Genomic DNA, 25709 nt, shown 5'->3' with positions numbered 1-25709 from the left:
ATACCTCTTATCTCTTTGTCTATGAATACGCTGTTTAGAGGAGCATTAAATAGTTTGACTGTATTTTGCTGACATCTAGCATGTGGAGCTGGCAGATAGATGGCACCTGCATGCTGACAACAAACACATTTAGAAGTGAAAGTTAATTGGATGCATCCTGGAAACTACTGTGCACAATGTTAAACAAGTTTGTGATTGGAGAAAGTTAAACAAACAGGGATGGCAATGTGTTTTGGACTTAGAATATTAAATAAATCAGAATAGGAGAAAGGGAAAAGGAGAGGACTCATCAAATAGAGTCAAATATTCTTTACTTTGAACAGGTGAATAGGTTTAAGTAGATTTAAACTTCATGGCAAATATTAAAAATTGTAGCTTCAAAAGATATCTCTGCATTTAAATTTGTGTTCCAGTGTAAAACCACCTTTTATAAAATGCTGCAGAGCAAAAACAGTTATGATCAGAAGAGCTACTATTTAAAATAAAACAAGGAAAGTTTTGATTGGGATTTTGGCCTCTCTCCTCGTCCCCCTTCCTGAACCTAGCGGCTACACAAATAATGACTGGCAGCTGAAATGGGACTTTGTGACTTTAAGATGTGACTTGGGGAGATGTGCTCTATCTATTGTTGATGAGACAAAAGCTCGAGTCAGATTCATATAAGGGTGGCGGGGAATAACTTCTCATATCCTCATATCAGTCACAAAGCCGTCCAGCTAAACCTCAATATCCCCGCTCTTCTTTCTGGACATGGGTGAGTGCACAGAATTTTTAATAACTCTTATCATCTCTTATTAATGGGATTTGAAAACTGTGAATTTCAATAACTTGCTAATGTTGCCTTTTAATATGTCTTTGGACACCGTGTTGACCTTTTTGCACTGTGGGCAAAGCATGCTCGCAAATTACTCCTGGAATTTTCATCTACGTAAACGCACTTTTAGGTTCAAATATTCATTTACAGCTGGATCACCTTTCAAGCTCAGTAAGCAAAGACGATTTCAAACTTAATGGAAAACACCACAAGTGCTCAGTGGGGACTATCTTTCAGTGCAGAAAGTGGTCCTCATCTCCTTCAGTAATCTTATGAAGCATAATTCAAAGTCAAATCAGAGAGTCTGACATTGAGGAGTAAATCTGATCTTGCTTTGTCCATGCCGGGTCACCCATGGGAAGGAGATCTCTTCCATTTACTACTAAAAAGGTTGTGTGCTTATTTTAGCATGTTTTTTTCAGCAACCTTTGCATATTTATTGCAACTAATGTGAGATTCAGTTGAATGAAATCTAAGCAGAGGCAACAGTGACACATTCTTTGCAATAGTTTGTGTGAGACTACATGCTGCCACTGTTGCATTTTCTTCTGTTACAATTTATAATTTGGGAAAAGGTTAGCTCAACACATTTCTGCATTAAGAACCCAGATGGACCTTTTAGAGACTTTTATGAAACCACACATAAAGATTTAAGAATCTGCAGGATTTCCTGTGTAATTGTTGCAAAGCTGAATGTTGTTGTTGTTGTTAGGAAACTGTTTGAATTGCCCCCCTTTCTCCTCGTTTTCCTGCCACCCACTCTTTGAACCTTTGAGCCCAGCCCCCTGCCCACACTGACACTCAGTGCCAGCCTCAGCCAGCTGTGGATAGCTGGAGAAGTCACACACAGCCAATGGTGCTGAAATGGTCCCGGTGACCCCTTCTGCCATCACGCACGACACCGTCTCTGGTGTCATGATGGCCTTTTGTTTGTTTGACATCACTGCCCTTTGTTCATCTCCGATCTCTCCAAACACAATGGATATTGTCCCCGCGAACCACAAAGAGAGGCTCTTTCTTAGGGCCCCCCGGTGAAGCCAATGCTTCACCACCGTCCCTGAGTGGCCCGGTGACGCCTGTGACCATCGCAGAGAGAGGGGCCGGGCCAGATTTAGTTGGGACTAAGCTGTGAGGAGTTGGCACAAGCAGAAGAGCCGTCACATACGTATGAAATCAGCGCAGAAGTGTTGCAATATTGTACAGTAGCGTAACCTCGTAGGCAGCGTTGTACATCACTTCTTGGTACTGGATCTTTTCTTGTTGCAGAGTACGGCATCACAGGCAGCAAATGTTTCCGGTCAGACAACACTGGCTTTGCAAAGCCTTAGGTGCTTTTCTCTATCCACTTTCTGGCATTACATTTATTATTAACCCCTTGGATATTTGCTAAATTGCTTCAACACGACTGCTTAAACCAGAAGACGTGTACAAGTCTGCGTGTGAGGGCGGCGGCGACTGCTTTAGTTTGGACGCTTTGCTGGAAGACGCTTGTTTGAACTCTTGTTTGTCATTGCTGTCTAATTGTGTTTTTTCCTTGTTTTCTGTTGCTTTTTTGTGGGGGTTTTGACACGTGCTCATGGATGTGCCGCCAGGGCGAGACCTTCCTCATAGCTCCCCAACGGGGTGAAAGAGCCCCCCTCTGCAGTGACGTTGATGTGTTGTGTGGTTATATGTGCGGTATGTGCCGCCTGTGTGCTGATATATTATGCCCCCTCAGGTTGTTATGATTGCTGTATCCGGTGCATTGGGGCAGTGCCCTACCCATCCCTGGTGGCCACCTTGCTGTGCTACGCCGGCATGGCCCTGTTTTGTGGCTGTGGGCATGAGGCGCTGGCCCAGACGGAGGAACTCGTCGAGACTTACTTTGCCCGCGACCCTAAAGACTTTGAGGTCATAGCGTCTTTGTGAGTTACTCTTGAATAAGTTCATAAGAGCTCTCAAATATTGCTTTCAATTTCCATTTGACTGACTTTCCCCCTGTAATTTTCCCAGTATCAAATACTTCCAGTTCGTGATCTATGGGCTGGCATCATTTTTCTTCCTCTATGGTATCCTGCTTCTGGCTGAGGGTTTCTACACCACAAGTGCGGTCAAGCAAACCTTTGGGGAGTTCAGGAGCACCCAGTGTGGCCGCTGCCTCAGCCTGACGGTGAGTAGGGGAGGAACATGACGTCAGGTTCTTGTTTCTGTTTCTGTCGCCCAACCCCCCCAGAATGATTAATTATGGTTGATGACCAATTTGAACGAAAACACATTTTTCATGCTGACACCTGAGCGCCTGAAGGCAACTAATCTATAACCTTCTTGTTTCAACAGTTCATTATCGCCACATACATCTTGGCCTTCATCTGGCTGGCGGTGTTTGCCTTCTCCGCTATCCCGGTCTTCTTTCTGTTCAACATGGAGCACACCTGCCACAACATCAACATCCTGGCTGAAACCACCCCCAGCATTAATCAGCATAGCTGGATCTGCATGGATGCGAGGCAGTACGGTGGGTTTCTCCTACAATGACTGACTGCATCCCCCCTCCCACCAAGGAGAGTGTTAATGTGTCCTTGGGAGCATGGGGGATTAATCGATGGGGAGTGGCCATGAGACTGATGGTTGAATTTGCTATGAAACGATGGAGATAATTCTTCATTGCTGTGTCTCTGATGTGCTGCGTGTAAAACGGAGCGTTCATGCATCACAGCCCTGTCATGATTCTGCATTAGGTGGAGAGCCCTCGCTCACGTCATGTTTTCATTTCAGGTCTGCTTCCTTGGGATGCGATGCCGGGCAAGTCCTGTGGAATGACCTTGGCGGCTATTTGCAAAACCAGCGAAGTGAGTTATTGTCAAGGGATCTCACATTTGTTTGATACTACTTGCTTGGAATGCATTTGTAAGAAAGTCTTTATTTAAATATAAGCCAAACCAATTGTTTTTTGCTGCTTCTTACAGTACCATACCACCTATGACTTGTACATAGCCACATTTGCAGGGGCTGGAGTCACTCTTTTGGCGCTGGTAAGGACTGATTTTGCTTACAATTTAAAAAGGATTCTCTCTTTTTTAGAGTGGAGTATTGTACAGACATTAAGAGTAATTTGGATCTTACTAGGATAGACAATTCTCTTAGCATTTTCATTTTGATGAATCAAAGATATATTTTCAAGCAAATGCTGTTAAGAATGGGCAGAGACAATATGAACAAAATAGAAGCATGGTTGGACCTGCAAATTAGGTTCATAAACCTGTACACCTTTTAACACACTGGTCATATATAGTGGTTGGCATAATAATCTGCTGTTATTGACAACAAAGTATATTGACCTTGTTTAAATCAAGACTAAAACTCACCTGTTTGGAGTTCCTGGAGTTGCTTTTGAACAATAATAAGTAGAACATTGACCACCATGTTTGATGTTTATTGAAGATTTTGAATATAGTAATTTTGTAAATGTAAATGTTTGTCATTGTTTCTGTTGGCTTTATAATTTTTTGTGTGTTTTTATGATGTACAACACTTTGAACTGCCTTGTTGCTCAATTGTTCTCTACAAATCTACTTGCTTGATGGACTGATGAAAATGGGCAAAATTCAAAATTCCAAATTTCTTTAATCACTCCAGAAAATTATTGCACATTTGTAGCTGGTTTATATGTTTTGTTTTTGTGATCACCAAATGCCACACAGTCATACTGACAAAAAAGAAATCTCAGAGGATGCTTCTGTTTTATGATTTTACAAATGTAACCCAGGTTTCATCATAATCTCACTCTTAATCTCATCCTTTTCATGTTTGATCAGCATTTTAGATATAAATAGAATTTGGTGCCTATATATCTGAAGGAGATGTTGACTTTGGCTTCATTACCAGCTGTTAGTTCATCATGGGGTTATCACAGTGCTTACAAATCAGCCATGTCTTCTCATATCTCTTACTGTTTAGATTTTCCAGACTGTTGCAAGATAAATGGAACGCCAGGCTTCTTTACTGTTTTATAGCAAAGTCTGCTCAGGCAGAGTTTGCCAGACAGTCTTTGTTAGTTGATTCTGTCAACAGAACCTGACAATTCAAGAACTGTTTCCATTCTTATTTCAAAGATATGACTTCAAATATCACTCAGAGTTTCAAGTTTGAAGCACTCACTTATATGCCCAGGAACTATAAATGTATCTTGAACTTACTTCAGTAAACAAGGTCATGTACCCTGCAGCAAGAAGGTCTGTGCGTTTGAATCCAGGCCAGGGCCTTTATGCATGGAGCTTGAATGTCTTCCCCATTCATGCGCGGGTTCTTTCTAGGTACTAACGCTTCCTCTCACACACATAAAACATGCATTTTAGGTTAGTTGACCTCTCTAAATTGCATTGTTGTTTCTCCTGCATGCCTTTGCTTTTAGTTGGAAACCTGTTCTCTAATTCATCTGGTTCCGATTTTAGATTTTTCCAAGTAGACGATGTAAAATAACAAGGAAGCTTTGAAATTTGATTATTGCCGCATCAGGAACAATACTCCTATCAATTTTTGAAGTCTTGAGTAGAAAACATCCACATATCTTTTTCTAACCATCTGGAACCAAAGATTGAAGTGTATGTGTGTCGCTCTGCTTCTGTTTACTGAATGTTATACACTCTCAGTCTATATGTAGAATATTAATGCTGTTTCATGTCTGTCTTTGCCTTGCCTTTCTTCTTCCAGATTCTCTATCTGGTTCCCACCACCTACAACTACGCAGTCTTGCGGTTCCTGGGCAGAAAAGGAATTTGCTAAGTGCTTCACGTCTGGCTATGAGATACTCGTTCCAACTCCAGGTTTTAGTCCTGCCTTCTTGAAACAGAAACTTTTCAAACCTGGATCATCTGCAGTCCTTTTTCTTTTCCTTTCTTTTTGTGGATAACAGACCAGTGTTTCTCTTTACTGTTATGTATGAACAACAGACAAAGAGAGGAAGATAATTCACCCACTGTAATGAGCCCCAACCTATTTCACAAGTCATCCTCACTTTGTTGTTGATTCTCTCTCTCTCTCCCTCTCTCTCTTAATTCACTCTGTGAGGCTTTTCTGGAGCTGATTGTGATGTATGATGTTTCATGAATAATTAAGAGCAACGACAGCTTTGCTTTGCAAGTCATAACTGTGTGCATCCTGTACAGTGTTTACTGGTACAGATATTGGTTTGTGGATATAATTTTTGCCGCTGCCTTATTATCGCCCATGAGCATCATGAGTCTAAAGCAGGTGAAGCTGAATGTACCAAAGTTTCTCTTGGAGCGTCTCTCTTCTGAAGAAATCTGCTGTGCGTTTTATTTATTTATTTTTTTGTTTCTCTTAAACGTGAGGAACTGTCTTCATGATAACCTAAAATTAGCAACAGAGAGGTCTATATTTAAATAATTGCTCTGAAGCTGACCAGTTTTGTGTGTGCTTATTTGTAATTTCAGGCTAATCAAATGATTGATTTGATCTAAGGGATTTGATTGTAATTTTATTTTAATCACATCCTGTACATGGCATTAAAATAAGTTATGCTAATTTTGGAGCATTTCATTCAAACATCTGTGATAATTAGCACTGTGTAATTTTTTTTCTTTTCATTACACGATTTTTAAACATCACATCACACCATGTCCTCCTTCCCAATGAAAGAAAACATTCAGTAAAACAGTGTACAGATCAAGGGCCAAACCATGGAGATTCTCTGAAAGCACATTATTGACTGTAAGCTTGGTGACAGGAAGTATTTTTCGCCAGCAGAATTCAAGAGTGAAACGCTTTTTCATAGCAGTCTTCGCAGTGGATCACTTTGCCAAGCAAGAACATGGTGATCACCATTTCTCCCAGGGCCTTAGCACAAACTCCACACTGCAGAACACACAAACATTAGTTAACATTAAGCAATGCTAACATTTCAACCAATTAAATACTGCCTTGAAAACCATATTAATGCCTTTTTATCTTTTAAGCATTTTGTCCTGTTCAAACCACAAATTGCAATGTATTTTATGGTGATTTTTATGGTGTAAATCAACACAAAGTAGTGTTTAATTGTGCATGGAGGGAAGAAGATGACTGGTTAAAAAATGTGTTGCAAGTAACAACACATGTCTAGGTTAAATTGCATTGTTGTTTCTCCTGCATGCCTTTGCTTTTAGTTGGAAACCTAAAAGCAAAGGTTGTTTGCTTTTAGGTGTGCATGTCACACATGCACACAATGTGTGACATGTGTGCATGTCACACATTGGATATGTGTCATGCAGTGCAACCAGTTCTAATCAGAGGTTGCCTAATTACAGAGAAAACCACTGGGTTAGTAAATGTGTGTCATCTTTAAAAGTACTAACAGTAAAACAACACCCCAAAGCATGCATGATGAAGCATGGTGATTGCAGTATCATGCTGCAGGAATGCTTTTCTTCAGCAAGGACAAGTAAGTTTGTCAGAAGTGCTGCACAGAGCTATGAAACATATTATGCAAAAATCAGGACCTAAATTGGATTGAGAATCTGCAACACTCAAAAAATTAGATTTATATTAATACAGCTCACTATTTTGAAAATAGAAATGCTTTGCAAGTAAACATCTAAAAACTAGTTTTTAGATGTTTAAAGCAAGTAAAAAAAAATACCCCAAATACTTGTGGTTGTAATTACATCAAAAGTTGGGTGGAGAATGTTTAGCTTATTCTGAGCACTTTGTGTAGCCTATAAAATAAAATCATGATGAAATACATTAAAGTTTCTGGATATAACCTTATGAAATATTTTTTAAAATTCTATGGATATGAATGCTTTGCATTTTAAGAAAATCAAACCTTGAGGCATTCTTCATGGCACACTATGGGTGGTTCGCTCAAAGTGATCTTCACATTCCCATCGATTATTTTGTTGCAGTAAGTGCAAAAAGGGGTTCCATCACTAAAATAAATGTGAAAACACTGAATTACCTCGCAATGTAAAGCTTCCAGTGTTAATTACACTTTAAATACATTTAACACCTCATATTTTACTATAAGAAATACCAAACCATGCGAATGCTTGGAGATGCGACATGACCTACCTGGATATTTTAGACATTGGGGTTGAATTTAGTACTTCTGCAGGTTTCTGAAGGCCTCCATAACTATATATTAAAAAAATAAATGAATCAATAAATATGAAGTGTTTTATTGTCATGTGTCTACTGCTTGTGAAAGCATGCTTACTCTCTAGCATCGTCAGGCCGGGGAATAGGTTCCTCCTGAAGAGGCTGTTCTCGAGCTTCAGTTTTAGGAACAGATTCTTTTTGGGGTGCCTCCACATGCAGGGCATCTGTCAGATTAATGAGGCTGTAATCTGTACTATCCTGAACAGCGCCAGGATCTGCAGACTGCATGGGTTTAAGACCATCTTCAATGTTCAAATCCATGGAATCTACTTCATCTCCAAATGAAGGCTCAACACTCTGTTCAACAACAACATTGTCAACTGCCTGGATTTCATCGTGTGATTCAGGTAGAGTACAGGCGACTTGTTGCACACTGTTAAGTGAAGGAGCTTCCTCACGGGGTGTTGCATTATCCACGTCGGGGGTTTCCACCTCCGCCTCAACCTCAGCTTCAACAGTCTCATTGTCAACTTGCTCTGGGGGATGTTTTTCACAACTGGCCTCTGCAGGTGTTTCATTTCCAGGCTGAGCAGGTGACTTGCTTACAGATTCAAACTGCAGGTCAGGTTCCACGCTGACTTGAGGAGGAATGTCTTCATCTGGCGTAACAGTGTTCTCCTTCACAATAAATGGAGAGGCAGCGGGAACAAATTCTTCTGCAGTTGGCAGGGATTTCTCTCGACTTTCCTCTGTAATTTGCGTGGATGCTGTCTCCCCTCCATCCTCCAAACTACCTGTGTCTGTTTTGATCAACGCTTCTGGAGGTGGCGCAGAAATCTCTGCAGAGCCTGTGGTACCTGATTTCACCTGAAGATCACTGGAAACCTGATAATCTACATTTGTAGGATCAGTGTCAGGGTTTTGTTCTTCGACTTCTGCAATTTTATGGGCGGGTGGTAGTTCTGCTGCATCAACGTTACTATTTGCTGAAGAAACTGGTTGGATTTGTTCTTCATTATTTACATCTGCAGAGACCTTAACATCTCCCCCGTTCTGCTCCACATTGGACTCGCCAGCTGGTGCGTTTAAATCCACCTCCTTCTTTTCATTGTTTGTGTTTGTGACTGGCAGTTGCTCTTCTGCCTGTTTGGGTGGTGATTGGCATCTGTAACATAGCATGATATTTATTTATTATTAAGAGAACACTTCATGTACAGTAGATCTACAGTATTTTTGCAAACAGTTAAAAACAGGATGTTCTATACTAACTTTGTATTTGTCGTGGTATTTTTTCTTGCTTCCTCAATTGAATCATCAGGTTTAATAGTATCAGCTTCATTGTTTGTCTGATTAGCTGGATGCCTACAACAAAAAGTCAAAAGACAACTTTTTAAAAATTCATCTGATAGAATCAATGACATTTACAGTAAAAGTAAAAGCTGAGAAACCTGGAACCTTATTTTAAAGTTCAGTACACTGGGAGTTTGGATTACAGCTGATAGAGAGAAGCAAAGTAAAAGCAGAATTTCATCATCTTAGCTCAAATCTGAAAAAAGCATCATGGAGGTTTTTGGAAAAGCAATTACCGGTAGGCAAACTTAAATGATTTTCACATCTACATTGGGGGATTATCTGTATAGAAATAACTAACTATTTAAACAGAAATTTATAATAGGAGGCGAACCATCAAGCATCTTCCTTTGTGAACAAAAGAAGATGACAAATCTGGATTATGCAGAAAGATCTTTACTGCAGGTAATATATTATTTCACATCTTTTCTAGAACTTCATCCAAAGAATTCTGATCATCCCTTAACTGCCCGCTCAACCATATGGTTTAGCACATTTTGGGTCTCTGTATCTCCATATGAGGAGTGCCTAACTTAGCTTAACCTGATTGAGCCATCTCTGCCGCTTGGTTGAGGTATGATATGCTAAAGAAATCCACTACAGGGCATTGTTTCTTTAAATAGTATCTTCTTCTTCCCCTCTCCAACCAGGAAGTCAGAAACACAAAAAATCTGTCACAAATATTGACTGGTTGTGGTAAAACTTTGAAAGGCAGGAATAGTTTTCTGGCATATGATAGTGTTATAGACCTTACTAAACAGAATTATGTTACTTGATAACACCTAAAAAGCTAAATTAAAGGTCTAATAATTTTTTCAAAATATGCTTGACCAAACGGTTGATTTGTCACTTGATGGTAAATGTAGCAAATCAAGGTAATTTAGTTAACTTTTTTTTTTTTTGCTATAAAATCAAAAGTCATTTTCATTTATTGGTGTAAATAGGAAACAATAAGTGTTATTACAATGTTATACACTAAGAATAATTATAACATCATCCATCCATCCATTTTCTGGCCACCCTTCTCCCTAACGGGGTCGGAGGTGCTGGTGCTTATCTCCAGCTGCGTTCAGGCGAGAGGCGGGGTTCACCCTGGACAGGTCGCCAGTCTGTCGCAGGGCAGGCAACACAAAGAGAAACAGGAGAAACAACCATGCACACACATTCACACCTAAGGAGAATCTGGAAAGCCCAATCAACCTGACAGTCATGTTTTTGGACTGTGGGAGGAAGCCGGAGAACCCGGAGAGAACCCAGCATGCACAGGGAGAACATGCACACTCCGTGCAGAAAGACCCCGGGCCGGGAATCGAACCCAGGACCTTCTTGCTGTATAACATCATCTTACAAAATAATTTTTGTAATAATTTCTTCCTTTGGGAGCAAAAGTGGTGCCAACACTCTGCAAAACGATAAAAAGCCCCAGATGTCTGTTGTCTTTTGTGACAACTTCTTTACAAGTTTCAACTTGGTTCAGTACCTGCAAACTGCCCTTAGCATCAAGTGCATCGGCACCGTATGACCGAACTGCACTGGTGGAGCTCCATTCATGACAAAGTCCTGATTCAAAGGGGGCTTGGGGCCTGTGATTTTAGGGCTGCTGAAGGGGTTCTTCCAGTGAAGTGGTTGGATAACAAATGGGTCAACTTGCTTATTAAAGCCTATGGGATCATGCCCTTTTCAACAGTGAAACACTGAAAAACTGTTGCACTTTAGTACAGATACAATCAAGATGGGAAAACTAAAAATGCAATATTTCCTTGTTCGATGCAATGTTTTCCTTGGTTGAAGTTAAAACCAGTGTTGTGTAGCATTTTGACAAACATAAACTGTATCCAATGCCCCAGACATTTTGTTGTTGTTAATTTCTTTATAAATTTGCATTTTATTTTAATTTATCTACTGTACTAGGTATTTTATTACATCATGTACTTAAACCTTTAAGTGACATCTCAACCGTTTGGTAGAGATCAATATTTTAAAAACCACAGGGTCTGTTGAAAAAAAAAATATTGATTGTGTTTATGAGTCACCCAAGGGTAAAAGAAATGCAAAGAAAAAAATTTTCACAGGTTTTTTTCTTGGTGTGGTAGTTAAAGGGTTAAAACATGATTTTGTAGATGCACGAAGGGAACCGACTCAAATTGCACAGCTTGTTCTGAATTAAAATTCAACACATACGGTACGCTGTCTGATGTTCAAAGGTCAGAGTAAAAAACACAACTGAAGGTGAACTTTGTCACTTAAAACCTCATATTACGAATCTCTGGAACATTTCTAAGAAGTTCAGACCAACTCAAAACATGCAGTCACATTTAAAGGTTCTACTGTCAGATACAGTGGACTTTTTTATGCTTTTGTTGGGGTTTCAGAACATAATGTAGTCTTTTTTAAAATATAAGCCAAGTACTGATATATATTTGCAAAAGAAATATGCCTGCTCTGGGAGACAAACACAGTGAGTATATGAGCTCCATAACTAATAAATTCTGCTTTAAATATCAACGCTGTGTTTGTTCACAGCTTAATTCTCACAGGACACGTTGTGGAACAGGAGAGGAGACTGTTAAATGAGTAGCAGTTCCCACTATAGATATAAGGCTTGAACGAAACGCGGACAAAGCATCATAAAGTCACAGGAGTAAATGGCTTACTCTTTATGTAACAATATATCAGAAGACAGCGGAAAAGTGTCTCATTTAATGATGCTTTTTAACAGTCAACTGAGACATGCAAACATGGTGAATCAATAAATCAATATGCTGGACACTCTAGAGCCTATACAATAAGACAGTCTCCAACAAAATGCAAAGCTGGACAGAAAGGTAAAAGAATACACAAAACTAAATTATTTATTTACAGCCAAAAGAAATTGAGTAAAACCTGGATTGCACCCAAAAAATTTCAATCGCCATATTGATTATCACCAATTTTCTATTACTGGATTAAAAAACATTGTACATATAGAAACCATTTTATCACCTGCTCAAGTTTATTAGCTTGTGTGCTTTAATGTTCTATGTTAAATATAAATCAATTTAAACAAGAGTTGTTTAAGTTGCATTTCAAAAATAAGAGCAATAAAACAGACATTAAAAATCTGTTTTATTCATGTGACAAAGTGCGTGTGAGAAAAGCTTAATTAATAAAATAATGGTTTAAAAACATCTGAAATAAAAACGCAATTAAAATTTTTTGAAAAGGAGTAGAACGTAAATATGTAATAAATCTAAAGTTTTATGTTAAATCTTCTAAATAATTACATAAAATATAATCAATATCCAACCTAATTATATAGCTTTAAAAACTTAACAAAATAAACTCTGAATTTGAAAGTATTTTCCTATTGATTTTACTTTTTAATTTCTGAAGTTTTGGGCACTTATTTTGGTAATGGTCGCTTTAATGCTTTTGTTTTGAAATTAACCCAACTTTATTTCCGGTTGCGCTCCTTGCTGTAGCAGCCTTAAGCGAGGGGAAGGCGAAATGGCTCCACTTCTGCTCTATAATGTATAATTTACTGTGTTTCTGGAGCCGGGAGATGAAATAGTGGTTAGTATTGAATGAACAAACCGTAACTATTATGTTGTCAACTTCAAAACCACCTCAGAAGCCTTCAGACTGCACAGCATCGCACTTCACGAACAGCAGCGTTCACGTTTCATTACGGAGAAACCGACACAGGAGAAACTACCTTCAGATAGGAATACTACGAGGATCTTTCCTGGCCCGTAGGTACGCCTTGACAATTTTGGAGTCGCAAGAAGACCTCTCTGTAGCAGAAAAGATATATATAACGCAATATAACTTCAAATGTTGAACCTCTCCTTCATGAATCTCATTGGAGTCTCTGCATGGTGCATTTGGATGCTTTCAGGATCTTAAAAGTTAAGGAGAAACGATTTTGTCGCTACTATGCAATATATATCGTCAAAAAAACAACAACATGCAATTAGACCACATTTAAATATTTTTAAACCCAATTTAGAACGTATAAAGTTTAATTTCTGTCTTGAAAACAGAAGATCAGAAAAGACATTTCCGTGTTCCGACCTCCGTGAAGTAGACAGCAACCCTTTCAGTTCGTCAGAGCCAGTGTTGCTTCCGCTCCTTCAAAATAAAATGTGTAGTGCCACAAAAATAGATATTTCATAAACTTGAACTAAATTAAATGTTTAAGTTCAAAAACTAAATAAATTACACCAACGGGTACTTCTGTTTCATCCTTTTAAACTAAATGAATCTTTTAAATTTTACAAAAGGAAACTTTTGAAGAATGAGTGAGCCCTTTTCATAAATATGGAACATTACTATTGGTCCCCTGTTGTATATATTATATTTAGACACAACAATGATGAAACCAGCCTTTCTTATAGCTTTTATAATTAAAAACATTTGGTGTTATAAAATAAAGATAGTTCCCATGTTCAATAAAAATAGTGAACATGAGAGATTTGCAGGGGAAACTTGCTGCCTTTAAGAAAGCAAAACCCTGCCTGAAATTTAGACACAGACCAGGGTTTCTGTAAAAAAAAAACAAAAAAACTGAATTATTTGGGCACCAGAACGGAGGACAGGTTTGGCATAAACCAGTTAAAGGTTAGAAGTATGGGGATGCTTTGCTGCAATTAGACCCAGCAGCTAGCCAGCACATAGTTAACCATAAGTTCTTCATTGCATCAGTGGGTCCTCTCAAGAAATGTGAGAAAAACTTTAGGAAGAAGCCGATCTGGACCTTGGAACATGACAATAACCCAAAATGTATAAGCAACTCCTCCAAGGTTTAGTTCAGAGTCAGAAAATGAAAAGTCCTGGGCAAAATCGAACTCAGATAATAATCTCAGAGAAGCTGATGGGTGATTGTGACAAGCCAGAACCTCGTAAACTAATCACTGAAAGGGAGGAATGGAGCAAACTTTCCACAGACTGATGTCAGAGACTGATTGGTGGTTCTCACTGAAGTTATTTCAAACTGAAACTGTAAGGTGGGTGTCCTAACATTTCTACTGTTACAGAAAATATATTTTTCCTTTTGTCCAATCAGTGCTACAGGGTTAATTGTGATGTTCATCTATTTAAATTGCTCTCTTTTACAGAAATAACTAATAAAAAATCCCACCAGATAAGACATTGGTATGTGAATATTTCTGTTGAATTGAATATTTGATGGATTGTTCTACTTTAGTGTGGAAGTAACCGAGCTGCTGAAGCATATGAAAAGTGATAGGAACATCATAGGAAGAGAAGGAGGGTAACTGCAATGGATATTCTCTTTCCACTTTTCAACAATATTACCATAATGTTTTCCTAATTTTGTGCAGCCCTAGTTTGTTTGGTGAGTCACTTAGCTCTCACCTATGAATTATTCAGACATAAAAAGGCTCCTGAGCTCAAGAGATGAAGTGATCTGTCAACACACAATAAAATAATTAGTGAAGAAGAATAGGTTTGAAATTGATCCTTAAGCCACTTTGTTACCCTCACACAGTCCAAACCTGTTCCCGTTTCTTAAAAAGGTTTGTGAAAATAGTAAGAGATAAGATTCTTCATTACTGTTATTTTTGGTAATGATAATAATAATAAGAGAAAGAATTAAAGTATTTAATATGAATCATCTTAAACAAGGTGCCCATGACAGACATTCATCCAGAGGCCCGTCGTTTTGTTAAGTTAAAATATTTTTAAATTTGACAGAAAATTTGAAAACATAGCTCGATAATTATGTGTTATTGAAAGATTGGAAGATTAATAACTGAACATCAGCTATAAATCCTTGAAAAAATGCAAACATTTTAAAAATACTTAAATAAATAACTAAATAGCCTGGTAGGGGAACAAGTAAAGTCTGGTGGCCCGCCAGGCTTATTATACAAAGGGGAAAAACCTGCTTAAATATCAAATTGTGAAATTTCTTAGTGTATTAAGTGATGTTTATATTGGTTAGTTCACAGATTTGAAGTGAATCTTTAAAGCATGAATTTCCTCTGCCTGTCTGTTTAGAAGAAAATGCCATCCAGAAACCATCTTGACAAAGTTGGGCGCAAGAAAAAGAAGAAATGGACGGAGGAGGCCATGGAGCAAGCGCTGATAGAGGTGAAGTCTGGGAGGTGCACAGTGAGGCAGGCGGCCAAGGAGTTTGGCGTCCCCAAGTCCTCGCTTGGAGACAGAGTGAGTGGACGGGTGACACCGGGGAGCCGCAGCGGGCCAGCTCGGCTCATCACCTCCGCAGACGAGAAGCTGCTGGTGGAGTTCTCCTTATACATGTCCAAGCATGGATTCCCACTTACCAAGCAGCAGGTAGTGTCCTTCGCATCGTCCATTTATAAGCGGCAGCACCGGAGGGTGGCATTTTCCAAACTGGGCCAGACGTGGTGGCTCAATTTTAGAAAAAGGCAAGAAAAGAACATTGCTATTCAGCCAGCAGACAATGTTGTGCGTGGGAGAACAGTGTGTGTCAGGAAGGAAGCGGTGGATCAGTTCTTTCGTCTGTTGAGCACGGTCACAGACACACACGGGCTCAGAGACTCGCCGAGCCAGATCTACAACTGTAGCGAGATGGGCTACCAACTGAGCAGGAGGAAGGCCGTCTTCTCCAAGCCCACGAGTCTGGGCTACAAGCCAGCGCCAAGCTCCAGGGACCACGTCTCTGTCCTGGCTTGCTTCAACGCAGCTGGAGAAGACATTCCTCCATTTGTTATCTACTCCAAGGCCTATCCAGGAGGCGTGTGCTACAAGACGCAAGGCCCGCCTAATGCCCTCTACGGGTGGTCGGAATCTGGCTACGTCAACTCAGAGCTCTTTAAGAAGTGGTTCCTCAAACATTTTCTCCTTCATGCAGCAAAGGAACGTCCTCTGCTGCTGATCTTCGACGGCCACAAGTCGCCGGTGAGCCTGGAGGTGGTGGAGTCGGCTCAGAAAGAGGGGGTCATCCTCCTTTGCCTGCCTCCCCATTGCTCACACATGCTGCAGCCGCTCGACGCCAGCCTCTTCGTGGTCCTGAAGCAGCGTTTCGCTTCACTCACAGGGGACGCCGACGGCGGCGCCGAAGGCCACTTCGCCGTCAGCAAGAAGGAGTTCTCGGAGGTGTTAAACAGAACTTATCAGATAGCAAAGGAAGAGGAAGGTGTCCGGATTGTGAAGGAAGGTTTTAGGAAATGTGGCATTTTTCCGCTTAACCACTACGCACTTAATGAGGTTCATTTAATGCCTTCACACAACATCGACCCCGCTGCTGGCGACTCCTTGTTAAACTCGGCAGAAGGCATGCACTCTGCAGCGGAGCTCGCAGCACCTGGACCCTCCTCCTAGCTCATTACCAATTCATCAAACTGTCTGTACCTTTGAGGTGAGCGGGGTCGGTTCTCCTGAGGAAACCGTGACTGGTCGCATTATTCAGCCAAACCCAATCAACTCAGACTAGTCCCGCTCATTAAGATGCCGAGTGAGTTTGTAGTCCTGTGGGGACATCTCGCCGCACCCACCCCACTGCTTCCGTGCAGGACGCTCTGTTTATCCACCGGCCAGAATAAAGGGATGTGTTGATATTTAATTAGTTTCCTGCATTGTGTTCAATACCTTTCTTACAATGCTTTACTACTTTACCTTCCAGCTGGTTAAGGTAAATTGGGACAATACAGTGTGGGCCACATTTATTGCCGCCTTTTGGAAAACTATAAAAACAAAAACCTTAAATAGATACATTTTTACAGGAGTGGCATAACTAAGAAAATCATTTTAATCAGAATAGATTCCCTTACCTCATCAAAAATTGGCCATTTTCAACAAAATGACTGGTGCAGCAATTCTTTGAACCTCTAACAAATAATTTTGAATTTAATATCTTTATTTAGGTTTTGTTGCTTGTATGTGACACAGTGCAATAGATGTGACAGCATTCTTCATAAGCCAAGAAACACTGCAGCTGTCGTGCATTACTGTAAGAGAACTGCGGCAAAGAGTGACATTTTAAGGTCACAGAGTCTCCATGACAAGCCGATTGCTTGCATGCTTGCAAGAAAAAGCCTTTTCTGTCCTTCTATCAAAAACATAAACTGCTGGGAGTTGTGCTTTTTTCAGATGAGACTAAGACTGAGCCTACACGGCAGAGGATCTGTCATTCTGTGGGTCATTTTCACTTTCAAAGGGCTTGAAAATCTTGTCAGAGTTTGTAGCATCAAAAACACTTAAAAATCGTCATCATTGGGTATTTTACAATATGTTGTAAAACACCAAAAATACCAGACCTAGTCATGTTTTTATTGCAAATATCTTAGTACAATTGAAATAAGACAAAACTAACTTACAAGTAACGTTTCAGCAAGAAATATTAGCTTTTTTAAAAAGCTTCCCATATCATAGGTTAAAATGTCTTGCTCCCCCAGCAGATTATTTCACTTCTAGCTAGTACTTTTAAATCAATTCAAATGAATTATCGACTTAAAACAAGCTCATGTTTTGTGCTGAAAAGTTATTATAAGTTCATTTTGTCTTATTTCGAGAATACCAAGATATTTGCGTTAGAAACTGGATAAAAAACATTCTTGTTTTTGCAGTGCAAAACCAAACCAACACAAAAAATTTCTCAGCACACATTTCTTTTCCTAGTGTGAATCTTATCCATAATGTAAGTTTAAGGGAAGATATTGTGGGAGAAGGCTCAGTGTTTCTCTGTTGGTAAAAGATGAGGTAAAAAGTGTTAACAGCATGGGTGCCAGTAATTGTGGCCCTCTGTGAATTTTGTCTCTCCCACTCAATAGATGAAGTCATATTACATCATTATATTTAAGGAATCTATTTCTATTAATCTGTACCAGAGGTGCCAATAAATGCGGCCTAAAAGCAGAGAAAGTCTTGTTATCCAGTGTTTTTCTCCTCATGGTCCCCGATTCTTCTGGGTTTTTTTTTTTTTTTTTTTACTACTATTTAAATTTAAAATGCATAAACACACAGAGCCTCCAACATGTTTCAAAAAGCTTCTAAACAAAGCAACAGTAGGCCAAACGTCCACTTCAGAAACGTAGCTGTTGGCTGTTTCATATCCCAACTGGTATAACTTAACGTGTCACAGCCAGTTATTTAGCAACTAAAACTCTGCAGTGGCTGCAGCCGCGCTGACAGATGTGCCATCCCACGTCTGCAGTCATAATTACAGATGCAGCCTCTTCAGCTGTCAGTGGGCGGGCTGGTCAAGCAGATCTTCAAGTCTCCTCTCTCTGAATGCAACCGTTCAGGCTGGTGCTGCCACGGCTCAGGCTGCACGGATGCGGTGACAACAACACAACACATGACGCGGTATAAAATAATCCAGCTCATCCTTGTCACCAGAGGAAGAGCAGACCAAACAGGATGGCTATTTGAGAGTTATCAAATGCAACTTTTCAGAGTTATTTTTTTCTCCAAGTGAAATTTACTAGTGTTTTGTTCTTAATTTAAGTGTTTTAAATGAATGTATCCGAACACTGCATGCTCTATTTACTATCACCACAGAAGGATGGAGCCAATAGCATGATCTCAGGAAGACAATTTAAATAAAATGTTTTTTTTAAATATATTTACCTGTGCTTGTGTGAACCCACTTGCCAAAATTTAGCAAAATAAAAACTTCTGAGTATTATAAAAGGCTTTGTTAGCCTTTTCCTTAAATAAAAATAATAATGTGCAGCTTTCTACATATATACCCTCTATATAAACATCAGTAAACCTTGTAGGGACTCTGTGGATCTCACCTTGACACGAGAATTGGTGCTAAAATAATTTATCTTATTCACACCACGTCAAAAAGCAGAGTTGCTGTGAGAAAGGTCACATATACATGTAAAAAAAACTCGTCATTTCTGCTGTGAATTTCTGTATTATAAACACACAATCACTCTGAACCGAGGCTTTTTGGTTAAGTATTTAAACTGCAGTGCTCACTCAGTATTCAAGGTTGGTAAAGGATTGACAATAATAATCAATGATTTATCTTTTAGGCTTTAAGAAGAATTATTTTGTTGCTTATTCTGTGCAAATGGGTTTTCCCTAAGGATAGAAAATGATTCAGTATATATTTATCTCAATGTGAAGTAATTAAAAGTCCAGGTCACTTTCACACTGTAGGCCTGGAGGGAAGCAGCTGATGGACAAAGTTAATGTTTATGTACGTTAAAGTCTGAGATGCCTGGAATACTTTAATTACTTTAGGGTGATGCAACGCTTGGAAGAACAAGTTCAACTTGAGCAACAGAACAAGAAGCAGTTTTTTTTTTTTTTTGCAAATTGCAGTATCTAGAAATGTTCATGAGACATTAAGTGGAAGAAAAATTTACTAATTTACTGGACATTCAGTCTAATACTTTGAGTAACTTTTTGTTAAATAAGTTGGGTAGATGTTTTACATGTGGTATTATTTTTAAAATAAGCTGATGGGATCAAATCTTTAGCAATAACTGAGCGGCTTTTGCGTTACTCACTGGAATTTGTCGATCCTTAACTGGATGAATGATGTCCCTGGAGCAGGTTCCTGTTTCGCTTCAGAAACTTTCCTAAGGGAGAGGAGAAGTTTTTGTTATTATTCTGACATATCATTTCTACAACTTCTTTTACAAAGTTGGACAAGTTAACCATCTTGTTGCCTGCTCAGTTATCCTGCAGCCTAGCAGCAAATAACTGGTTTAACTTTACTCACTTGTCATTGTTAGAACTGCGGATCCACCAGCTGTCGTTCTTGGCTGCGTTTCGCACCCTGATGTTTTGCAACACCTGATTTCTGTCTATGTCTAAAAGATACAAAGCATAATACTCAATAATAGCAAATATTTATAATTTGTCTAAAAAAAAAAACTTTCCCAAACGTTGAGCAACTTGCCTTTTGACATGATGTTTCTTTGACGTTCGACCTGAGGAGATTTTCTTATGATGAGTGAGATTAAATTAACTCAACCTTGTGTTCTCTCTTCCTGTCCGCTTATCCTGAGCTGATTAACGAGCCGCAACTTGTAAAAAGTCAGCCTGCATTGAAAGAAACAACTAATTGCTATTTAACAAGTTTCACCCTAACTTCAACTTGACATAAACAAGTGTATGATCTTGTTTACTATATGCTCTCAGATATCGACCTTGGCCTTTATTTACATTATCAGATCTTGTCACATCTTCTCTGTCTTCCCTCTGAGGCGCTGTTAACATTTTGACCTGTGCTTCGTTTTTAATCTCTTATAATGAATCTAAATAAGGATCTGCCAGCACCAGTTAACCAGGTCAAATTTGCTATGCATTGAAAATTAAGCCAATTTAGACTTTGTAATGAGGTCTGGCCGTGCAAACAAGTCAGAGAAACGAGACCAGATCCACTGTGAAAAAGGCCAAGTTCTTGGGTTAGGATGTGCGCTCACCTGTTTGAGTCAGCTGAGTTGTCGAGCCTCCTCTGTGTCCTTGTGGCAGATTGATAGTGATACTTTGACTCCCACCTCCCCACCCACAACCTGTCATTTCAGATTCCACCCCCTGAGAGCGTTTAGGCTTCTGGGGTTGGATGTTGGAGAGGAGGATCTTTTTTTTTTTTTTTTTACTCTTTCTAGTTTGTGTTTTAAAAGCCGCATTCCAGAGATGTTATCCATTAAGATTTTTCTTTCTTGATAAGAAAAAGTAAGCACGGCTTATCATTCATCATCGCAGCTGTGGGAGAATCTGTAAATGTTTTAAATCACTGCAGGAATGTAGTTCTGGTTGACAGCTTTACTCACTGACTTTACTGCGAAAAAATAAACCACAAGCTGTAAACCCGTCATCGCTATATTACGTTCAATAAGGAAGAGGTTTGCTTTTGTTTTTCTTCTGGTTTTACAGCAAAACGTTGGTGGCAAAACATACCGTTCTACTGAACAAGATTTCAGGAATCAGAAAAAACCTGATTTGAAACTACTGAAACTATGATTAGTTTCCTTATTGGACACTTGCATTATCATTTTCACTCAATGGCATTCAAGTGCAAATGACACGCAGGGATCTTTGTTGCCAAGCATCTTACTAAACTTGAATGAACCTGTGTATGCCAATTTATATCCAAAAAGAGCACACATCCTGGTTTAATCTCTCGTTTCACTGTTTTCCATGGGTGAATAAGTGTAGAAGAATATTTGTAGCTTCATATCCTATTCCCTGTTACATTTTCTAAATGTTGTGTTGTTCCCTTCTTACCTTACATTTCATGTCTTGCTCCCTTTTTCCTTGTATCCTTCTTTCCACCTTTCCCTCTGTCTTTTCTTTTTGATGTTATCCAAAAAGCATTATGTCAATAATTGCTTTTTAAAATTTATTTCACCTTTCATTAAGCAGTATAAAGAATAATTTAGGGTTTCCTTGGATCCACATTGTCTAAACCATCTTGTCATGATGGTGGGAAATTCTCACTTGATAAACTGCACAGCCAAAAACAAATACATGTTCAGCTCAACAAATGTAAAAACTTAGTTAGAAACTTTTGTAGCGGGGAAAAAAGTAAACCCTAATAAATATTTTATTTTATTTTATTTTAAGAAAGAGGTACTACAAAGTCAGTGGAAAAAAAAGAAAAAACAATTGAGGAGTTATATTGCATTTCAGATTCGCACATAGCAATTTAATTATAAGTTGAAAAGTTCTGCGGCATTTCCTTTTTGAAGAATAATTTGGGGTTAATAGCGATATAAATACTATATTGCTATTTAGGGTAATGGTTACAATATTCATAATATTTGTATGAAACACAGATTTTAGTTAAACGCTTTGATATTTCAGTTCTTTCATCAAAGAAAAAATTCATTTCTTCTCAAAATCAGTGACAGCTTTTGTGCTTCACTTTTTATGACAATAATTTGTACATCTAAGAATTGAAATGCAATGGTTTTTGCAATTTTGATCTAGAAATATTTGCTTTCTGGCGTGATGATTATGTCCTAGTGTTCAAATAAGTTGTGGTTCTTTAGGCAGAATGTTTCAAAAAATGTGTTTTTGTGCCAGGCGAACATTTGCATATGAACACTACAAACAGCTTGGCAGTAAATGACAACACAGGTTTCAGGGTTTATACATTTTCTGCCAATACCTGCCCTCTAGCGTCTCTTCCATAACACTACACGTCTTTCTAAAGCCAACACATTAAAGTAGACAAGTAAGTCGTTTTTATCTGCTTATATTTTGCAAATAAAATTGTTTGGAAGTGAAAAAAAATAAAATAAGTTATGATTATGCTATTTCGTACCAGAATCACAAAATAAAATAAGTTATGATTATGCTATTTCGTACCAAGATCACAATGTATATTTTGTCCGAGTTCTATAAACGCATCTTTTCCTTTTTGATGTTTGTTCCGGAAATGACGTCATGCGGAGTCGAGAAGCTTGTCTTTTGTCGTGTGCTAGCAGCCTGGTCAGTATTGAGTCTTTGGAAAAAGCCTTCCTATAACCATGTATCTCATATAGAGAGTAAGAATTTACACAGCTTGTTATTTAAAAGAATATTATACTTTCACTCACTTGGAGCGGAACATTTATGATACACAGTTGACGAGACAAGCGCGTTGAACCAAGTTAGCCTGTAGGCAGGTATTTAGCATTTCTAGCTTAACATGCTAACTTTGTCTTTAACGTCTGTTGATAATTTAGTAGGACTGTCTAATTACACTTAGACTAAGCCTAACAAACAATGTATTCTGCGTTGAATATTCCAACGATGACGTGAAATACTTTAAGACAAAACTAATGCCTTGTTTTCCCACCAGATGTATTATTTAATGTGTTACGTTTTAATAAAACAGAGGCGTCCAAGATGACTACAGCTGCAAGACCAACATTTGAGCCTGCGAGAGGAGGCAGGGGGAAAGGAGAGGGAGATCTGAGTGCTCTTTCCAAGCAGTATTCCAGCCGAGATCTTCCAGGTCATACAAAGATTAAGTACAGGTCTGTACATCGAATATAAGGGCGAATTAAAATTTTCATGAAAGTAGATTTTATGTTTTTTCATAGGAGATTGAGAAAAGAATTGGTTTTATATGAAATAGAATTAATAGACATTTCAAATGATGCAAAGATCATAAGTGCGTGTCAAAAAAAAGGGAAAAAATAGAGTAAATGTTGAAAATAAGAGCTTAAACAAGCATGCTTTGTTGAATGTTGGGATTTGTTGATGGCTTAATTGACTTGCTTGAATTTAATTGAAGCAAGTCTGACTGGTAGAGTTCTGGATTCATTACTCAATCCCAAACTACCCCCTCGATCATGACAGCTAGAGCAAAATCCTCAGGGATAATGAGCAAATATTTGCTTTCTCTGATGGGTGTGCATTTGGAGAAGATTACAGTTTTGACTCATTATAAGTTATTTTTAGCTGTTTTTTTTTCTTCTTTTGTCCTACAATAAATGCTGTCTGGTGCTCAGGCAACCCACCCAGGATGCCCCAGAGGAGGTGCGTGCCCGTGACTTCCGCAGGGAGCTGGAGGAGAGGGAACGTGTCGCTTCCCGTGACAAGACCAGAGAGAGGGGACCCAGAGGTTTTTGTTTGAAAATAAAAATATTCTTAGGTTATATTTCTGACACAGTTCCTAATTATTCAATTTTTTTTATGCATGGGTGTTTTCCAGAACACACCACATCCTCATCATCATCCTCTTCATCATCTTCAAAGAGGCCCAGACTGGATCAAATCCCAGCAGCAAACCTTGATGCTGATGACCCTCTGACTGACGTAAGTTCGGACACACGATGTTCAATATGGACATAAACGTTTCTTTCAATGTTTTGTTGTATTTATCCGGTAAAATTGATTATAAGTCATATTTAGAAATTACTATATTGCTTTTTGGTAATATATTACATTGTGTGCATGTCAAAGCGTTGAATAAAACAAAAGTTCACTAATGATAACTTACTGATTATTAAATAGTGTATGTCAGGACATCGCTCACGCAATTGTATCATTAAACAGCACAACATAACTGCATTAAATCATGGTTCTGAAGGTATTGTTACATTTTGTACTACTTGTGCAATCACCCCTAGAAAATATAGCAAAAAAAAACAATACGTTTTTGGTGTTTGTAGTTTATTGGTTTCACAACAAATCAAAATTCTCCTCACAATAAACAAAGTTCATTTGAACAACTAACGGTGCTATATTCGTGAACCTTACTGCTAACTTTATTCATCCTCTTTAAAACTCTCATTGGACTCCCCATCTCATTCTCTCTTCATCCTTCTAAGGATGATGAAGATGAAGACTCTGAGGAAGAAAGTGACGATGACGACACTGCCGCCCTCCTGGCTGAACTGGACAAGATCAAGAAAGAGCGAGCTGAGGAGCAAGAACGCAAAGTAACGACTGAACACTTGTGTTTCTGCTTATTGTTGAAATGGATGTGCAGTTATTAAATGTTAGAAAGGAGCTGAATGATGTCGCTTTGTTCCTTTATCTATGTATTTATTCTTTGTTTTCCACTTCAGGAGCGAGAGCAGAAGGCAGAAGAAGAGAGGATTCGAATGGAAAATATCTTGAGTGGCAATCCCCTGATTAATTTGGCTGGCCAGCAGCAACAGAATCAAGCTCAAAATACATTTAGAGTCAAAAGGAGGTACATTTCTCAGACAGAAAGCATTTGTGAGAGTGTGTGTGTTGTTTATCACCACCAGTAACCTTCTCATGTAACATCTCTTTAGGTGGGACGATGATGTTGTGTTTAAAAATTGTGCCAAAGGAGTGGATGAGGCACGGAAAGAGAAACGCTTCGTCAACGATACGCTGCGCTCAGAGTTCCACAAGAAGTTTATGGAAAAATATGTAAAGTAAAGGACTTGCTCTGTGCTTTATTGGATCATTTTTATCGCTTTTGGTCTAGAACCCTCAAATGGTTGACAGCATCTGCTCCCATTGAAATTCATTAGACTTTGCAGAGTAAACAGGTAAATGGCTGTATATAAATGAGTTGCATCCTTTGTTTAAATTTTGTGAAAACATTTTGAAATGTGATTTAACATTTATTTCTGTGGTTTATTTTTTTATTTCAATAAACAATGACTTGCCTCACAGTATTTTTCCTATGAAATGTCTCTTCAAATGTAGTTCTCAGTGAATGTCAAACAAGTGAAATTTAAAATCTTTCCCATAGAAAATAATTCTACATGTCTTTTTATGGTAAAATATTTGTTAGAAATGCATTTTGTCCCTTAGTAAAAATTGATACATTCGGGGTATCGGAATAAAGGGATTAATTGGAATACATGTTTCTCTTCAAATTTTATTTCATGACCATCAGCATTAAACTACCTAAAAATAAGTTGTAATGTGGCAACTTCACCATATTATTTATAAATAGAATCTCTCAGTGAATGTCCTTAACCTTTTATTTCTTTCTAGTTGCATGTAATAAAAATAATTTTTGTAATAAGTATCCCATGAACTGCTAATACCGCAGATAACCGACAGAGGGCGCCGTCCCTCACCATATCCTGTTTGTGACAGG

General features: G+C 38.7%; 4 protein-coding genes across 11 annotated transcripts; 3 read left to right on the top strand and 1 right to left on the bottom strand.

Moving 5' to 3' along the window:
• Positions 1-631: 631 nt before the first annotated feature.
• Positions 632-6743, top strand: plp1b (proteolipid protein 1b). Of its 2 annotated transcripts, none has more exons than XM_055043687.1 (7): positions 632-754; positions 2532-2718; positions 2807-2963; positions 3131-3308; positions 3569-3642; positions 3760-3825; positions 5504-6743. In XM_055043687.1, exons 1-7 carry the CDS (start codon positions 751-753, stop codon positions 5573-5575), a joined length of 738 nt encoding a protein of 245 aa, XP_054899662.1. In that variant the 5' UTR covers positions 632-750; the 3' UTR covers positions 5576-6743. The 2 variants fall into 2 exon arrangements, with proteins under 2 accessions (XP_054899662.1, XP_054899661.1); XM_055043686.1 differs by lacking the exon at positions 632-754 and adding an exon at positions 1929-2142.
• si:dkey-125i10.3 (zinc finger protein 185) lies at positions 6271-20661 on the bottom strand. Of its 2 annotated transcripts, none has more exons than XM_055043681.1 (9): positions 20611-20661; positions 20085-20115; positions 19905-19995; positions 19690-19761; positions 9158-9250; positions 8007-9053; positions 7862-7924; positions 7617-7719; positions 6271-6667 (listed from the first exon to the last, which is right to left on the bottom strand). In XM_055043681.1, exons 2-9 carry the CDS (start codon positions 20092-20094, stop codon positions 6563-6565), a joined length of 1584 nt encoding a protein of 527 aa, XP_054899656.1. In that variant the 5' UTR covers positions 20095-20115; positions 20611-20661; the 3' UTR covers positions 6271-6562. The 2 variants fall into 2 exon arrangements, with proteins under 2 accessions (XP_054899656.1, XP_054899655.1); XM_055043680.1 differs by having other exon boundaries at positions 20085-20227; positions 20611-20652.
• si:rp71-1d10.8 (uncharacterized) lies at positions 12692-17997 on the top strand. Of its 4 annotated transcripts, none has more exons than XM_055043684.1 (2): positions 12692-12969; positions 15239-17997. In XM_055043684.1, exon 2 carries the CDS (start codon positions 15245-15247, stop codon positions 16544-16546), a length of 1302 nt encoding a protein of 433 aa, XP_054899659.1. In that variant the 5' UTR covers positions 12692-12969; positions 15239-15244; the 3' UTR covers positions 16547-17997. The 4 variants fall into 4 exon arrangements, with proteins under 4 accessions (XP_054899659.1, XP_054899657.1, XP_054899660.1 ...); XM_055043682.1 differs by having other exon boundaries at positions 12692-12973; XM_055043685.1 differs by having other exon boundaries at positions 12694-12790.
• A 1903-nt stretch (positions 20662-22564) lies between the features above and the next one.
• Positions 22565-25278, top strand: cwc15 (CWC15 spliceosome associated protein homolog). Of its 3 annotated transcripts, none has more exons than XM_055043714.1 (7): positions 22565-22624; positions 23013-23154; positions 23632-23744; positions 23835-23938; positions 24454-24564; positions 24694-24821; positions 24907-25278. In XM_055043714.1, the coding sequence occupies exons 2-7, from the start codon at positions 23024-23026 to the stop codon at positions 25034-25036; spliced, it is 717 nt and encodes a 238-aa protein (XP_054899689.1). In that variant the 5' UTR covers positions 22565-22624; positions 23013-23023; the 3' UTR covers positions 25037-25278. The 3 variants fall into 3 exon arrangements, with proteins under 3 accessions (XP_054899689.1, XP_054899690.1, XP_054899688.1); XM_055043715.1 differs by having other exon boundaries at positions 22599-22680; XM_055043713.1 differs by lacking the exon at positions 22565-22624 and adding an exon at positions 22706-22800.
• Positions 25279-25709: the final 431 nt, after the last annotated feature.

This window comes from Poeciliopsis prolifica, unplaced genomic scaffold (assembly GCF_027474105.1).
Source record: "Poeciliopsis prolifica strain line A6 unplaced genomic scaffold, Auburn_PproV2 SCAFFOLD019, whole genome shotgun sequence".
Classification (NCBI taxonomy): domain Eukaryota; kingdom Metazoa; phylum Chordata; class Actinopteri; order Cyprinodontiformes; family Poeciliidae; genus Poeciliopsis; species Poeciliopsis prolifica.
This window is presented reverse-complemented; position numbering and strand designations above follow the sequence as displayed.

What these genes read in the sequence shown, in the direction of transcription:
- si:dkey-125i10.3 (XM_055043681.1), bottom strand. An exon ending in CGCAGTTCTAACAATGACAA is followed by an intron (nt 19,762 to 19,904) that starts GTGAGTAAAGTT and finishes CCTCTCCCTTAG; the next exon opens with GAAAGTTTCTGAAGCGAAAC. An exon ending in CGGCCTGACGATGCTAGAGA is followed by an intron (nt 7,925 to 8,006) that starts GTAAGCATGCTT and finishes TTTAATATATAG; the next exon opens with TTATGGAGGCCTTCAGAAAC.
- si:rp71-1d10.8 (XM_055043684.1), top strand. Translation starts at nt 15,245, where the DNA reads ATGCCATCCAGAAACCATCTTGACAAAGTTGGGCGCAAGAAAAAGAAG.
- plp1b (XM_055043686.1), top strand. Translation starts at nt 2,103, where the DNA reads ATGTTTCCGGTCAGACAACACTGGCTTTGCAAAGCCTTAG. An exon ending in GCCGCTGCCTCAGCCTGACG is followed by an intron (nt 2,964 to 3,130) that starts GTGAGTAGGGGA and finishes TTGTTTCAACAG; the next exon opens with TTCATTATCGCCACATACAT. An exon ending in CTATTTGCAAAACCAGCGAA is followed by an intron (nt 3,643 to 3,759) that starts GTGAGTTATTGT and finishes TGCTTCTTACAG; the next exon opens with TACCATACCACCTATGACTT.
- cwc15 (XM_055043714.1), top strand. Translation starts at nt 23,024, where the DNA reads ATGACTACAGCTGCAAGACCAACATTTGAGCCTGCGAGAGGAGGCAGG. An exon ending in CATACAAAGATTAAGTACAG is followed by an intron (nt 23,155 to 23,631) that starts GTCTGTACATCG and finishes TCTGGTGCTCAG; the next exon opens with GCAACCCACCCAGGATGCCC. An exon ending in CTGAGGAGCAAGAACGCAAA is followed by an intron (nt 24,565 to 24,693) that starts GTAACGACTGAA and finishes TTTCCACTTCAG; the next exon opens with GAGCGAGAGCAGAAGGCAGA.